This window comes from Ruditapes philippinarum, unplaced genomic scaffold (genome assembly GCF_026571515.1).
Source record: "Ruditapes philippinarum isolate M1 unplaced genomic scaffold, ASM2657151v2 ctg4270_1_1_1_1, whole genome shotgun sequence".
Taxonomy (NCBI): Eukaryota; Metazoa; Mollusca; class Bivalvia; order Venerida; family Veneridae; genus Ruditapes; species Ruditapes philippinarum.
Window position 1 is genome coordinate 237,962 of NW_026854254.1, and position 18,003 is coordinate 255,964.

Genomic DNA, 18,003 nt, shown 5'->3' on the forward strand with positions numbered 1-18,003 from the left:
TGAATTCCATAGCAACTACATATATTTTATAATTAGAAACATCAAGTATACTGCAGGGCATTGCAGTAAAACTTTTATTTATAAATATTTAGATATTTAATTGTTTCTTGTTAAGAACGGTTGTATTTCTAGAAACACTTGTATTTCCTACATATTTTTGGATACAACAACAACAAAACAACAACAAAATACGAAGAAAAAAAAAAACACACAACAAATACAACAAAAAAAAAAACAAAAATAAAAAGCATGACTCTGCAATTAAGACTCCGCTTCGGTACTTTCACTGTAAGTGAAAATTTGTTTCAAATAAATACATCTGGATCATGTATCTGTTGTTATTTTTTTATGAATGATGGCCATTTATAAACATCAGATGAATTTTGACTAAACTTTACATTTCCAAAATTTTTTAAAATTTTGTACCAAGTAATTCGCATTTCTCTTTCATTATCTGCACCAATAACAAATCTCGTACACTTGTATTTACGTACATCTAAACACTTCCTTGCGATATAATTTGTTGTGGTCATGTCTGTCCTTTTTAGAGATTTAACTCTTATCGTTTTAACATTATGTATCACATAGCCAAATAATAGCACATCATCATATGGGAAAAATGGAGTTTTAGTCGCCGATTCATATAAATATGGAATAATACTATTCGTCATACTAACAAATTTTCCTTTGCAGAATGGTTTGTAATGCGTTTGTCCCTTGAAATGATCTTCACTGACAACCCACTTATTGTTTTCTTCTCGGGGTATCTTATCAGGGTGATAATCACAATAAACTTGCCTATCGTGAAGCGTTTTTAATTTACGGAGATAAATGAACATATTCACCATAAAATCATCGTCAACTTTTAATATAACTTGAGCATTTCGGCAACGTTCTGTGATCCATTTTAACCCCATGATACCTTTATGTGTTAGATTACAATAAGTGTCCATGAAATTTCCCTGCAGTATATCTCTAGAAATTTCAGCTTCCTTTTCTATGCCCATTTGTACAGCAAGGTTGGCGCTTTTACCTAGAAGGAATACAACTCTTACGGTACCAAGATGTGAATAATATTTGTCATTAGTCCATGTTAGTCTGATAGCTTGTCTGCGGTCAAAATGATCTGTTGCCGAATTCACCACAACTAAAACCGCCAATTTCCTTACTGATGCGCACAAATATTTATTTTCTATAACATATTTCACGTCCTTTGGATACTTTGGGTTAGTCCAATTAATTAGCTTAACTAAATTTGAATCTATTTGAACACGATATTTCATATGATTTACACCTTGTGTAAACATCTTTTGTTTTGGAATGTACACTTTCGATTTATTTCTAACACTTTGATAGTAAAACATTTTAATTATGTCGTTTTGCTGTTTAAATGTTTTATTCCTATATTTAATATAATTAGATGCTCTATTCATGTCGTTTTTATTGTACAATGTTTTACTTATTTCATATCCTTCTATAGGTGGTTTAACAACTTTTTGTTTGCTTGCAGAATTATCCATGATATCCATACTGTACATCAGATAGAATATGAATAGAAACACATAAATATGAATAAAGAACACTATTTTTAGTAGTTTTCTTCTGAAGCGATTACCTAACATTTTCCTCAACGTTTTAACTTGAATATTAACAAAGAACTACACAAATGTGTTTAATAACTTATTTTTTTTTACAACTTATCGATTTTAAGATCATACACTTTACAATTAGACACCGTCATACCAACTGAAAAACTATACCCATTGTAAAAAGTTCTACTTAAATATGAACCTATGTGCATGTACTTTAAAGATCCACTTATAACGCTATTTAATAACAACCTTGAAAATAAGTGCGGGCTGTTTCATATCATTCAATGGTTTTCTTATTCAATAAAGTAAGAGTAATTCAACTATCCAAACCGTTTTATCATTATTCTAGTCTGAAATGTAAAATGGAAAATTAAAATCGACATGACCTTTTTCTGCAGTGCCTGTTTTCTGCACTCCTAAATTCATCAAATTCAGAAATTACCTTTTGGTAAATCTATTAGATTTAACTAAACACTGAAAAATCCAAAATTTAAATCGTTTGCATGTACATAATTATATACTGACCTCACCAGCATAAGATGGGCTTCATACAGAATAGCTGTTATATTATTCGCTAAATAAATCATTTGTGTTACTATTTTTTTCTGCTACCTTACTTCTATAATTCTTCTGCTACTGCTACTTCTACCTTACTTCTATTTCTATTATACATTTTTGCAACTACTACTTCTCCTATTATCGTTGCTTCTCCTACTTTAACTACTGCTACTACATGTATTACCGTTACTTATTCTGGTACTGTTATTGTGCTTGTGCTACTATAACCACTGTAACTGTTGCTACTAATTTCTTTAACTATTGCTACAATTATCATTACTTCTCTGCCGCTATGACTTTTACTTTTGCTTTCACATGTACAACTGCTACAAATAATACTATTGCTCTTCCTACAACTACCGAACTAGTCTACTGATACTGTAACTTCTGCTACTACTGCTGTTAAAACCAATACTGCTTTTGTCACTGATTCTTCTCCTACTTCTTCCACGAATTTTACTGCTGCTGCTTCTACTGCTCCTGCTTATGCTTCAGTACTACCGTTTTAACTTCTACTGCTACTACCACGAATAATATTATGGCAGTTGACATTGATTTTGCTTCTGCTAAAATTACTATCATTACCTCTATTATAAAAGCAACGTCTTCCCGTAGCGTTTTTTGTAGGTTTTGATTTAAACACACAGAAGTATCTTGTCGTGTTCATGTAGGCAGAAGTAATACCTTTAAGTCCATATTTTTTAGTAATAAATGAAGAAAATCTATCATAATATCAGATAAGTTTTTCTTACTTTCTATGAAATGTGTTTTTGTTTCCGCATGGAGAAGAGAACATTAATAAAAAAAGCAAAATTGCAACTGCTGGTGAAGGGACAGAAAACCCGACTTTGAATTAGAATGCAAGGAAAACTTATTTATGTCTTTTCTATGAAAATGGTCTTTTCTATGAAAATGTGGTAATTTATTTGCATTCGTGCATATTTGACATTCTTTTGATCAGATGACACATAAATGACATTCTAGTGAACAGTCTTACTTTCAAAGAATTTGTCATGGACATCATCTAAACGATCACATTCTAATTAAGTTGTTGAAAAAAGAGCAATTTGTATTTTAATTGGTGTTAGTACCAAATAATGCAAATGTGTTAGACACAGTATATAGAGCCCGTATAAAATACTAGACTGTCTACATAAATAAATGACATAAACACATCTTCATAACAACAAAAAGAAATTTCTCATGTTAAGGACAAAGAGAAAGACAGTTAGTGATGATAGCATATTCATTGATATTTATGCCTCAAAACACTTAACATAATGAATAACTTGTGAAATGTGTTTGATGATATTGTTAATGATGATGATCTTATGGAACCAGATTATGTATATCTTAATGATAATTATGATGATGATGATAGTGATGATGATGATGATGGTGGTGGTGATGATGATGATGATGATGATGATATCCCATTAATAAAACTAAAACACAGATTATACTCCACATCACTAATTCCGCGTCATCACTTATCTCGCGGTAATGGCATATTTTCATGTGACCAGTGTTAAAATTGGTCAGAATTTACATATTTTATTCAAATACCTTAACAACAAAGTTTTTGTGCAAAATATTTTAAATCTATAGATTTTTACGTAAAACAGAACAACATTTTACAAACGTCTGCAAAAAAGAACAAAAGTATATAATGTTAAATTTGTGCATACGTCTGAAACAATCATCATTTTCTAAATGTTCTTGTTTATTGACAAAATACATTTTGAGTTACAATGAAGATACTTTTAATATTTAAAATAATGCAAATTAACATAAAGAAATTTTAACTGAAACATGAAAGAACTGAAATAAAACACTATTACCGCGAGTTTAATGACCGACATATGATGTACATCTGACCAATTTAAACTAATTTTGATTGAATATATTGTTGTTTCCTTGTGTCATATAGCAGCAAAATGCCTAAATGTTACAGCTTATGATAGTTTTTGTAGCGTAAGTTAATTGTTTGTGTTCTTTACTGTTTTAAAGTGTTAAGTACCGTGAACTAAGAGGAGCACAGTATAACTGACACTGAGATCACACAGGTATCCCGAATAGAGCAAAATGTTGACACAGATGAGAGACCAAAAAGGGGGGAGAGGGAGAAAGAGGATAAGAACCATGGCCTGTTGGAAAAGAAATATTGCGAAAAGACGCAAAAATGAAGGTAAAAGCTATTTGTCATTGTCTACAGGTAAGTTGAATGGTGCAAAAGTAATGAAACCAGGATGTGGTCTACGTTGTCGCTACCATTGCAAAGCGCACTTCTCACAAACTGACAGGGAGAATATATTCCATTCCTTTTGGAGGCTTAGTGACAAATCCAAGAAGTGGCAATTTTTATGTAAGTATGCATCTTATAAACCTAAATTATCAAAAATAAATCAGACCTCCTTCAGAAACCGTGCTTACCGTGTAATATGGACTTTGCCTTCGAAAGAGAAAGGACAAATTAAGGCCTGTAAAACCTTTTTTCTTCATACATTAAGTGTGTCAGAAACTATGGTGAAAACAGCTTGTAAGAAGGAACAAAACTCTGGTGTGTGTGAAGATGACATGAGAGGTAAGCATGTTAACAGAAAAAAAAACAAAGTACCAGATCATATGTTAGAAAAAGTCAGAAGACATATCGAATCCTTTCAATGCGTAGAGAGCCATTATTGTCGTAGGGATACTAGTAGGTCATACTTACCAGCTCATCTTAATTTCAAGAAAATGTAGACTTTGTATATAGAGAAACGTTATTGTGAGGGTGTTATGCCTGTTACTTTGAGTTTTTACTGAAAGGTGTTTGATACAGAGTACAATATTATATCTTGCTTTCCATACAAAAATAAAAGATAGGTGTGATTTCTGTGTTTCATACAAAAATACTTTAAAAATTAATTTTCAGTCAGAAATGCAAAAAAAACAATTGACTATCATATATTTAACAAGGAAAAGGCAAGAGAGAACAAAAATGCAGATAAAGGGTTGGCTTTAAAGTATGATGATCTAGTTGTGGCATGTTTTGATTTGGAAGAGGTGTTGCTTATTACATCACACAGTTCAAATGAACCTTTTCTCTACTACAAGAGGCGTATTTGCACATTTCATTTTACAATTTATGATTTTGGATCCAAGCAAGGTTATTGTTATGTTTGGAATAAAACTATAGCAAGTAGGGGAGCATGTGAAATATCATCCTGTCTGTTTGACTTCATTCAAACAAAATGTAAGGAAGGCAAAAAAAGTCATTTTTTATTCTGATAATTGTGCAGCCCAAAATAAAAATAAGCACTATGTTTCAATGTAATGGTATTGCCTGCAAAAGTTTAATCTGCTATTGACCACAATTACCTTTATTAAAGGTCATACCCAAAATGAGGCAGATAGCATTCATGCTGTAGTTGAAGCATCCTCCAGGAATGTGTTACTTTAACAACCCCTCAGTGGGCGGCAACAATAGCAGCCAGAAGCTCTAAACCTTGCCAGGTTAACGAAATGAGTCTCTCAGATTTCATTGATTTTAAGGGTTTGAGAAATCAATTGAAAAATTTCACAATCAATACAGATAATGAAAAAGTTGACTGGCATGGTATGAAGACCCTTAAATTCATGTCTGATTCACTAAATCTTTTCATATACCAAACTGACTACTGTAGGCCTATAAAGTGTGTTGATCTATATAACAGACTGCGGTCAAAAGATTTTCCAAGACCAGGAAACATTAAGCTTGAAATTCTACGGGAAGATGGGAATCCTATAAGTAGAGATAAAATTCAGTGATCTCATCCGTTTATGTGAAAGTGGGGTTATACCGAGAGTGCATCACCCATTTTATTTGCTTTTGCCTCACCAGTAGGTTTCATTCAGTCATGTTTGTAAGTTGTTTATTTCCAGGAAGACATGTGTTTCAATTCAAGTGTGGATATATAATTACTGATGGACAGATTTTTTATTATATATTATTCCTGGAGAGAGTGCACCAAACTGGTGTCACATTTATTATAAGTGCTCAATTTATCTAAACAAACTATTACTGGAGGATATTAATTAATTGAAAAATGAAAAGTGCAAAACTATATTATGATGTTCTTTAATTTTAGCTCACCTGAACCATTGGCTCAGGGAAGCTTTTAGGATAAATAAGATTGTCTATTGTCTGTCCACACTAAGTATGGTAACACTCTATTAGTCAATCAAAAAAGATCACAGAGCCAATTTATGGAAAACCTTGTTAACCCTTTACCTCATATATACGCAAAACAACGCACTTTCGACCCCCATCCCCTCTTTTTAGAGTGGAAAAATGTCCTATTTTGGCCCCAAACACATGTTTTCGTTTGAGAAATGTTGTTAAAAATGTGAGCACTTTTTCGGCGCCGCCCCCATCCAAAAGATACATCAGGGGGGTGGCCAGAAGGGGAATGTGCCCCCTTGTGTTTGGGGTTTTGAAAGGGGGCGGTAGTCCCTCTTATCGCCAAGAAATTTTTGGACTTGTGAGAGGCTAAAAATGACCCCAGGTCGATCATTAGGTAACGTGTAACCAACGTTGAAAAGCCTTTGACTCTATCTCAATCCCTTGAGAAGTTGCAGTTCTTTGAAATAAATTTTAATGGAAAAAAATCAAGGCAAAAAAATTATTTTTAGCAATTTTGAGATGTCCCTTCGTTGCCATGGTAATAGGAAATTTAAGACTGAGCATGTCGTTACAAAGGCAATGGTCCAGTCAACATTTGTGCCAAGTTTGATAACTATTGAAGCATTTTTCATAGTTTCATAGCAGTTTGAACTTGTAAGAGGAGGCTCTTCAATGACAACGGCCATTTTTCACAATATGCTCATGAGGGAAAGGGTTAACTAAACAGGACACATACTCAGTCCAAATGTCCTGGAAATTTGTCAGAAATGTTTTTCTGATGATTTTTAGCTTTAGTTTGAATAGTATCTACCTTTGGCAAATTGGCACACAGCCCAAATATGAAGAAAACCTTGTTAACACTAAAGTCGTTAAATTTTACCAAATAATCCTGGAAAAAAGTTTGTGATTTATAGCTCAAGCTTGGATGTTCGTCATCTTGGATGAAAAACTAGGTCACAATGCCCAATATGGAAAACCTTGTTAACAGAACAGGGTACATTTCAAGCCAAATTATCCTGAAAAGTTGTCAGAAAGATTGTGATTTGTATTTGTCATCTTGGTTTAAAAACTAGGTCACAAAGCCCAAACATGGAAAATAGATAAATACAGAATCCCTAAAGAAAGCCACATTTTGTCATTATCTCCTCTAGGGTATTACACATTCAACTCAAATTTTACATATGGATATGTCAAAGAAATGAGCAGGTCAAGTTCAAATTTGGTCATGGTTTGGTGATTTTTGGGAGAGTTATGCCCCTTTAACTTAAAAAAAGAGGAAATTTTCAGTTCCCATTCATTATCTCCCCAACAGTTATGCATATGTATACAACTCAAATTAAACATATGGATATGTCATAAGAATGCATTGGTCAATTTCGAATTTGGTCATGGTTTGATGATAGCTGACAGAGTTATCCCTCTTGAAATTTGAAAAAAAAAATCAGAAATTTTTCAGTTTCTCCTCAATGGTTATACACATTCAACTCAAATTTCACATAAAGATGCATCTTAGGAATAAGCAGTTCAAGTTTGAATTTGGTCTTGGTTCAATGATTTTGGACAAAGTTATCTTTCTTGTATGTTGGAAATTTTGAATTTTCAGTTTCAGCTATCATACTTTTGTGGAAATGAATGTACCCGTTATTTTGGCTACACATATGTATTTGTTTGGAACTAAATATTATAACATCTGAAATTTTGGCTGAATGTGGGGGAATCCGTGGCGTGACGACACATTTCTAGTTTTTGAAAAAAATATTTGCAGAATTTTGAAAACTTGTTTTTTGTATTGATAGCTTGACTGCTTTTATTTGTATATATTTTTGTATTTTCATAATTTTTCAATATTTATAGGCTATGCTACTCTTCTCAACCTTCAGGTCACTTAAAACATTCTGTATACATGCTTATTAACAAAACTCACTGACCAAGACTCATAACTCTAGCATGAATTGTTTGTGAATTATGTCCCTTTGTATATTTAAAGAATACCTTGTTAAATTATTTTACAACAACTAGAAATATTTTTTACATGATTTTTAAATTATTCTATATTTAATTTTAGGGTACTGTCTATGAGACATAACTCTAGCATAATTTTAGCCTGTGTGGGCTTTTTAATTGCCTTTTAAGGTATTGAAAGATCAAAAAAATGATATCACATTGAATTTTCAGACAATCTTGATTTTAGTCAAGCACAATATAGTAGGTCTTACAGATATTAGTGCTCTTGTAATTTTGTATATCATGTTTATTTTAAATGTTAATTTAAAAACTTCATTGCTGTGCCCTAATTTAAAAAGTGGGAGCATACTGTGATAAAATTAGTCTGTATGTCTGTCTGTGTGTACATCAAGTTATCCTTGTCTGGTGGAAAAACCCGTGGTTTCTGTTGCATTACCAATGACCAGTAGATGGGCTGTACTGATTTGAAGATCAAAAAGTCAAGTTCACTGTGACAAAAATGCCACAGTGAAAATCAAATGAAGTAGGGGCATCAGTGTCCTATGGACATATTTCTAGTTTCATTTTCATTATTAATTTCAAGTCATTTAATATATTTTTCATTTTTTGTTTTACCTTTTTGTAATTGTTTTTTTTTCACTTCTTTTTCTAATGTTTAAATAAAAATGTTGAATTAAAAATGTCATTGTTTGTGTTTCATTTATCTATATTTTCATTTTTATTGAATTTATTTTTTCACATGTTAAAATAAAAAGTGTTGAATTAAAATCTGAATTGTTTGTGTTTCATTTTTCAAATATTTACCCATGAGAGTTGCATTTCTGTCAGTAAAATTACAAGGTAAACCTAAATTAAGGTATATCTCCATGCGATTCTCTGCATTACAATAACAAAAGTTAGTTTTACTGCTTGATTAATATAGTGTAAAAAATTGAGAAAATTGAATCATGTGTACGATAGCTTGTATTGATTTATTATATTCCATGTCTGATATTTCTTTTGAACATGGAGCAACAATATGTCATGGGCATAGATGGTATCTGTTTACATATAAATATCTGGTTGTTATTTTAAAGAGTGTTCCGAGACATTCCTACAACAGTTAAAAAACATCAAACGTTTTCAAAAATTAATTATTTGCCAAAGATGAACTACGTTTTGCTTATTTTTCACTTTAGATGGTATAATGATAGTGACTTTAGAATAGATTTTAAAATGCTGAAAATTTACAAGAATGTTGGTCAGCATATGTACTTATGCACCTTGGGGTTTTCCTTGTGGATTTATTCAGTATTTGTAGTATTTGCCCTTTACTTAATAAAAGATAATTAGTTTTCAACTTGGGCACATGAAGTCAAAAAAAAATTTGACCTAGACACATATAAGATAAATCGGTGGAGTGTGGGGGCACCCGTGTCCTATGGACACATTTCTAGTTTTTGTATATCTTGTTTCTGGTTTAAAAAAAAATGTTTAAAATTACTCACTGGAAAATTACCTGAACAATCTTTTGCTGAGATGTTGCCATTTGTAATTTAGTTCAGTTATCATCAAATTAACAAGGAAGAACATGTACCGTGGTAATAGTAAAACATGGATTAATTATTCTCATCAGAAAGAGATTCTTTTCCAAACAAAAGGGTTTTTACGCTCGAAGGATTGAAGTTGCGGTTGAACGGAATAACTGCACTCTTATATCGTTATATTTGGGAACTTTTCAAAAAGTAATGTTCGGCATCTTCAATATTGGATGCACAATAACTACAGAATGAGTTATCTCGTAAATGATTTTTATAAAGATCCGCATAAAGATTACTAAATTTGTTTCTAATACGTGCATGGTAAACAGATAAACTTTGATCTCTGTACAGAAAATATTTAGTTAACATTTCTCCGAGACGAGATTTGAAAATGTTACGTAAAGCTGCATGTCTGATATGGTCATAACTAAATTGACAAAGGAGTAATAGATTTCGTGAATATTTGTGTTCACCGTGCGATAGTCACATAGTTATTATCATTTCGGTGAAAGTGTGGTGTAGAATTGAACGTAAGTGTCTCAATTTCATTCAAATTCGCTGTTAATCACAGACCTATCATATTAAAAGGTAAAATGTATACATGCTTCAAGACATTTACGAAATTTTCCATTTTTACAAGAAAAGAATAAAGAGTTAGTTTCTTAAATAAATTATATCACATTCGCCTACAATTAGCAATTGTCTTTTTTTCAACCAAACTCTGCCCATGTATTAATTCTGGCTTTAAAACTGCCACAGCATTTCTTCAGATTGATATCTAATCATTTTAGATAAAACGGTTCTTTGATGTCGCCCCTATAGACTAGTGGCGAAATATAAAGGTCACTTCTCCATCATCTGTCTGAGTGTCCGTCTCTCACAAAACTAATCTGGACTACTTCTCAAAAACTACTCGTGCAATTTCATCCAACTTTTGCAGGAATCATCAGTACCAAGTCTAGTTGTGCATATCGCGGGTAGTTTCCGGTTCAATGATTTTGTCAGAGTTCTGGCCCTTTAATGATTTTTTTTAAGTTTGTCCAGACTACTCCTCTTATACTACTATTTTAATGCAATTTCAGTGAAACTTTACAGGATTGATCAGATTCTCAAGAACTTGCACATATAACATTGGTTTCTAGTTGAATGGGCAGAGTTATGGCCCATCAAAAAATTAGGTGTTTGGTTTTTGTGTTACCAGCTAATAAGAAGCTCCACATGCAGTAACCACTGGAGCAATTTCATCAAACTTTAAAGAAATAATCCGTACCAAGTCTAATGAACCTGATACAATTCAAATATTCAGTTCAGACTTCTGTTTAATTGACAAACAAAAGCTTTTTATCAAAATATTGATTAAGAGGTATAGATTCGAAGTCATTCAAGGTGACAGTAGAGAAGCAATGTGAAAATGACATACTCTTTATTATATGCCTCCTCTAATCTACCTTTAATGGGTAATAAAAATAACTAACAACTTTGATAGTTATAGGGAAACTGATTATGTAATGGTATGCTTTTACGAATAAGGAAAAAGTACATAATTATAATAGTATGTTTTAAACAATTTTAACAGTCATAGTCATTTCTAAAAGTTATGAAAGACAACGCGTTCAACTAATACAGAAATATTGTCATTTGTTAAAAATCATTAATCAATCAACCCTCATGAAGACACCAAAAAATATGTTATGATAAAACTATTAAAGCAAGTCTACCTATACTGATATGGTGCATCAATTGGTTAAATCATACATGTACAAAACAATGAAAAAATAAAAACAGTAACTAATAAATAAATACATAAACTTTATATTATGAGAAATTTTCAATTTAAAACAATATTTTTTAACAATAATTAAATTCTTGAACACTGCAATAACTTATAAACTTGATATAATAATACATTTTTTAAAATTTACAGTAATATTTAAATGTACTTAATTTTTTTTTCAAAGTGAAATATTGCTACATGTATGTACTTGTCATTTTACATTTTTACCTATCATTGAATTTTTTTAAAATAATAGTTTTATTTTTAGTTTTTTACACATTATGAATATTTCTCACCTTTTAAAATATATGCATGTATACATATACCCTAAAAATTCAATAACAAGCAAGTCTCAATAATAAGCCTGTTTTGATAAAATGCCACCATTATCTTACAGTCAAAATTAACTTAAAAGTAAGCTAGCCTGAAATAAGACCCTAGCTATTACACAACATAATAATAGATTTTTATTTGTGAGTTATTGATAATGAACAACAAAAAATGATAAAATTTTAGTTATGGCATTGAATACTTTCAGTTTAAAATCACCCAAAATCTCAGAAATTAATATATTCCAACATTATAACATATACAATGTAGTTGATTTTAGCATCTCCTTATCTGATATAGTGGTCACAGACATAATTATAGAGTTAATCTAATTCTTATTTATCTTTCACTGTTAATTAAGAAATCATTACGGATTGTTCATCGGTCACTTGCTCACTGGTGACCCAAAAATCAATAGGGGTCATCTACTATTGATGACCATTCAGCAAGATAATCAGCGGAAACCATTTTTACATTAAAAGCCCCTGTGACCTTGACCTTTGACCTAATGACCCCAAAATCAATAGGGATCATCTACTAATTATGACCAATCACTATGTGAAATATGAAGACTTTGTGGTAAACACTTTTCAAGATAATCAGCAGAAACCATGTGGTCTACTGACGGACAGACCGACAGACAGACCGACATTAGCAAAACAATATACCCCCTCTTCTTCGAAGGGGGGCATAATAAAAATAACAGCATTTTTAAGGCATAATGGGGTTTAAAGTAAAAATAAAAGTGATAAGTTATGGTTAAAATTCTTGTTAAAATTTAATACTTTTCGAAAGTAAACCTTTAAAATTGATGAATCAAGAACAGTTTTTAGTAAATGAAAGACATTTTTATCAGTTTGTAACTGACATGTTTAGATTAAAATATGAAATGAATAAACAATAATATGTGCATATGAGTATACACAATTAAAACAATAAAAATATAACTATTTAGTTAGTCTTTTAGCTGCCACAGAAGCACCATGCTCCACTTTTCTCAGTTATGGAGAGAACATAAAAGCAAAGAAGGTACACATATAGGGGCATAATTCTTAAAAACTGCAGAATTACCTGCCCTTGGAAACAAACAAAAAATACCAGTTAGAAGCGAATATCTATGAGGGTTTATGAGAAAATAAGGAAAAGAATGAAATGATACAAAATTGGGATTTTTTTTTAAAAAAAAAGGTCTTTCATGGCTATTTATCCTTTACAAACACATTCCATTTTTGAAAGTAAAAAATACTTTCCAAATTTAAAGTATTTTTTGAGACATGAATCTGAACAAGAATGATTAACCAATGAAAAAACATCTATTTCAAAAAAGGGCATATTTTACAAAATATTAATTTATGTTTATGAAATGGTGTGTGGTGTCATATTTTGATATGAAAATGTATACCAAATTTTAATTGAATAGCATTGATAGTATATGAAAAATATGGAACTCACCAACTTGCATTCATTAATGTTTGAGAATTATTGGTATTCAAGTTAATAACCATTATTGAAATTTTAACCAAAAAGGTTTACCAAGGCTGACACTGACAAGTTGGTCATGACAAGAGCTCTGCTTTTTTCTTTAAAATGTTGAGCTAAAAATTATTTAAAAATGTTACTTTTTATACAAGAGAGTCATGTTGGCCCTAGAGCACTCACCTAAGATTCATTGCTTTAAAATAGATCATAATTCTTTGATGCAGTAGGTAACTTGGTAACTCTGGGAAGGGTCATTTTTTGTTGATTCAGAGATCAACATGGCATACACCATGCCAAATATCAAAGATTTTAAAGATTATTTCCAATTATTATGCATTTATCTATGCAAGTCTTTGTAAGCTTAGTAACCCACAGTGTAGAGCAAATTTTGACACAATATGAACGATTTATACAACTTTTGTAGAGACTATTAGGTGATGCTACATGCCAAATATTTTTGATCTTGGCATTTTAGTTTATGAGGTCCGGAGCAATTTTTTGTTTAAGATTTCACTTTTAATGTCTATTTCTACCTCGGGTGACCTGCATGTAATAGTGTATGTGACAGGAACCAATCATATAACTTTTGAAGGTCACCCAATGAGTTTTTCAAAAATGCATCTGGTAGTTAAGGAGGTGATGTTGTTTGAAGAAAATTGTGGATAACAACTGACAACATTCCATCACAAATAGCTCACCTCTAAGCACTTTGTGCTCAGGTGAGTTTAAAAAAATCTATGTTAAAACTTTAATTGTTTAAAGCTATCTAAAAATGCATCTTTTTACAAATAAAACATGATTCAATCTTAACATATCCAAAACAAAGCATGGGAACAAAATCTTAACAAAGGTACAAAATAGTTAAATTAAATTTTGATTTTGGTTTAAACTAAACTAAAAGAATAAAAAATATAATTTTTTCACTGAATAGAATGAAAGATCGACTTAAAAATCTTGTTGTCTAAATTATATAGTGATTATTCATTCTTTAGTAAAGTGTTTATTGCTTGATCTAATTCCCAGTATCTAAATTAAGATCCAGACAACAAATAAAATTGATAACAAATGACTTAACATTACATGTAATAAACATTGCGAATTTGACTCAAATCATGAGTCATTTTTCAATACAAAAATATTTTTCACCTGACATAATGTTTTTATGAGTTGATAACACCTACATGTATATGTTTTTTGATACAATTAAAAGGTTTATTGAAAAAAGTCATCTATTTAGTGGCTATACCAAGTATACATGGTTTTATCCAAAATCCGTGTAACCAACGTTGAAAAGCCTTTGACTCTATCTCAATCCCTTGAGAAGTTGCAGCACTTTGAAATAAATTTTGATGGAAAAAAATCAAGGCAAAAAAATTATTTTTAGAAAATTTGAGATGTCCCTTTGTTGCCATGGTAATAGGAAATTTAAGAGTGAGCATGTCGTTACAAAGGCAATGGTCCGGTCAACATTTGTGCCACGTTTGATTAGTATTGAAGCATTTTTCATAGTTTCATAGCAGTTTGAACTTGTAACAGGAGGCTTTTCAATGACAACGGCCATTTTTCACAATATGCTCATGAGGGAAAGGGTTTACTAAACAGGACACAAACTCAGTCCAAATGTCCTGGAAATTTGTCAGAAATGTTTTTCTGATGATTGTTAGCTTTAGTTTGAATAGTGTCTACCTTTGGCAAATTGGCACACAGCCCAAATATGAAGAAAACCTTGTTAACACTAAAGTGGTTACATTTTACCAAATAATCCTGGAAAAAAGTTTGTGATTTATAGCTCAAGCTTGGATGTTCGTCATCTTGGATGAAAAACTAGGTCACAAAGCCCAGTATGGAAAACCTTGTTAACAGAACAGGGTACATTTCAAGCCAAATTATCCTGAAAAGTTGTCAGAAAGATTGTGATTTGTATTTGTCATCTTGGGTTAAAAACTAGGTCACAAAGCCCAAACATGGAAAACCCACATTTTGTCATTATCTCCTCTAGGGTATTACACATTCAACTCAAATTTTACATATGGATATGTCAAAGAAATGAGCAGGTCAAGTTCAAATTTGGTCATGGTTCGATGATTTTTGGGAGAGTTATGCCCCTTTAACTTAAAAAAAGAGGAAATTTTCAGTTCCAATTCATTATCTCCCCAACAGTTAGGCATTTGTATACAACTCAAATTAAAGATATGGATATGTCATAAGAATGCATTGGTCAATTTCGAATTCGGTCATGGTTTGATGATAGCTGACAGAGTTATCCCTCTTGAAATTTGAAAAAAAAATCAGAAATTTTTCAGTTTCCGTTCATTATCTCCCTAATGGTTGTACACATTCAACTCAAATTTCACATAAAGATGCATTTTAGGAATAAGCAGTTTAAGTTTGAATTTGGTCGTGGTTCAATGATTTTGGACAAAGTAATCTTTCTTGTATGTTGGAAATTTTGAATTTTCAGTTTCAGCTATAATACTTTTGTGGAAATGAATGTACCCGTTATTTTGGCTACAAATATGTAATATTCAATTTACAAAAGGTTAACACTGCATAGTTTCAGTGCCTTTAACTTTGGCTTATGTTTACAATGAATAGTTTTAAGGGCTTTGAACTTAAAATGAAAAAAATAATTTGTGCAAACAAATTTGGAATTATATCTGAAATTTTGGCTGCATGTGGGGGCATCCGTGGCGTGACGACACATGACGAAAAAATATTTGCAAAATTTTGAAAACTTGTTTTTTGTATTGATAGCTTGACTGCTTTTCATTTGTATACATTTTTGTATTTTCATAAGTTTTCAATAATTATAGGCAATGCTACTCTTCTCAACCTTCAGGTCACTTGAAACATTCTGTATACATGCTTATAAACAAAGCTCACTGACCAAGACTCATAACTCTAGCGTGAATTGTTGGTGAATTATGTCCCTTTGTATATTTAAAGAATAACTTGTTAAATTATTTTACAACAACTAGATATATTTTTACATGATTTTTAAATTATTCTATATTTAATTTTAGGTTACTGTCTATGAGACATAACTCTAGCATAATTTTAGCCTTTGTGGGCTTTTTAATTGCCTTTTAAGGTTTTGAAAGATCAAATAGATGATATCACATTGCATTTTCAGACAATCTTGATTTAAGTCAAGCACAATATTGTAGGTCTTACGGATATTAGTGCTCTTGTATTTTTTGTATATCATGTTTATTTTAAATGTTAATATTAAAACTTCATTGCTGTGCCCTTATTTAAAAAGTGGGAGCATACTGTGATAAAATTAGTCTGTCTGTCTGTATGTACATCAAGTTATCCTTGTCTGGTGGAAAAACCCGTGGTTTCTGTTGCATAACCAATGACCAGTAGATGGGCTGTACTGATTTGAAGATCAAAAAGTCAAGTTCACAGTGACAAATATGCCACAGTGAAAATCAAATGAAGTAGGGGCATCAGTGTCCTATGGACATATATCTAGTTTCATTTTCATTATTTCAAGTCATTTAATATATTTTTCATTTTTTGTTTTACCTTTTTGTAATTGTTTTTTTTTCACTTCTTTTTCTAATGTTTAAATAAAAATGTTGAATTAAAAATTTCATTGTTTGTGTTTCATTTATCTATATTTTCATTTTTATTGAATTTATTTTTTCACATGTTAAAATAAAAAGTGTTGAATTAAAATCTTTATTGTTTGTGTTTCATTTTCCCATTATTTACCCAAGAGAGTTGCATTTCTATCAGTAAAATTACAAGGTTAACCTAAAGGTATGTCTCCATGCAATTCTCTGCAAAACAATAACAAAAGTTAGTTTTACTGCTTGATTAATATTGTGTAAAAAAATGAGAAAATTGAATTGAAGTGAATTAGAAAAAAAAATCCACATGTGTACGATAGCTTGTATTGATTTATTATATTCAATGTCTGATATTTCTTTTGAACATGGAGCAACAATATGTCATGGGCATAGATGGTATCTGGTTGTTATTTTAAAGAGTGTTCCGAGACATTCCTACAACAGGTATAAAAACATCAAACGTTTTCAAAAATTTATCATTCGCCAAAGATGAACTACGTTTTGCTTATTTTGCACATTAGATGGTATAATGATAGTGATTTTAGAATAGATTTGAAAATACTGAAAATTGACAAGAATGTTGGTCAGCATGTGTACTTATGCACCTTGGGGTTTTCCTTGTGGATTTATTAAGTATTTGTAGTATTTGCCCTTTACTTAATAAAAGATTATTAGTTTTCAACTTGGGCACATGTAGTCGAAAAAAATTTGACCTTGACACATAAAATAAATCGATTGACACATTTCTAGTTTTTGTATATCTTGTTTCTGGTTTAAAAAAAATGTTTAAAATTACTCACTGGAAAATTACCTGGACAATCTTTTGCTGAGATGTTGCCATTTGTAATTTAGTACAGTTATTATCAAATTAACAAGGAGGAACATGTACTGTGGTAATAGTATAACATAAATTAATTATTCTCATCAGAAAGAGATTCTTTTCCAAACAAAAGGGTTTTTACGCTCTAAGGATGGAAGCTGCGGTTGAATGGAATAACTGCACTCGTATTTCGTTATATTTGGGAACTTGGGAAAAAGTAATGTTCGGCATCTTCGAATTTGG

General features: G+C 31.2%; 1 protein-coding gene across 1 annotated transcript; it reads right to left on the reverse strand.

Annotated features, from left to right (window-relative positions):
• Positions 1-338: 338 nt before the first annotated feature.
• Positions 339-1,529, reverse strand: LOC132739541 (beta-1,3-galactosyltransferase 1-like). The gene has a single exon (XM_060727256.1). It carries the CDS (start codon positions 1,527-1,529, stop codon positions 339-341), a length of 1,191 nt encoding a protein of 396 aa, XP_060583239.1.
• Between the last annotated feature and the right edge of the window lie 16,474 nt (positions 1,530-18,003).

Coding starts and splice junctions, on each gene's coding strand:
- LOC132739541 (XM_060727256.1), bottom strand. CDS start 1,529: ATGGATATCATGGATAATTCTGCAAGCAAACAAAAAGTTGTTAAACCA.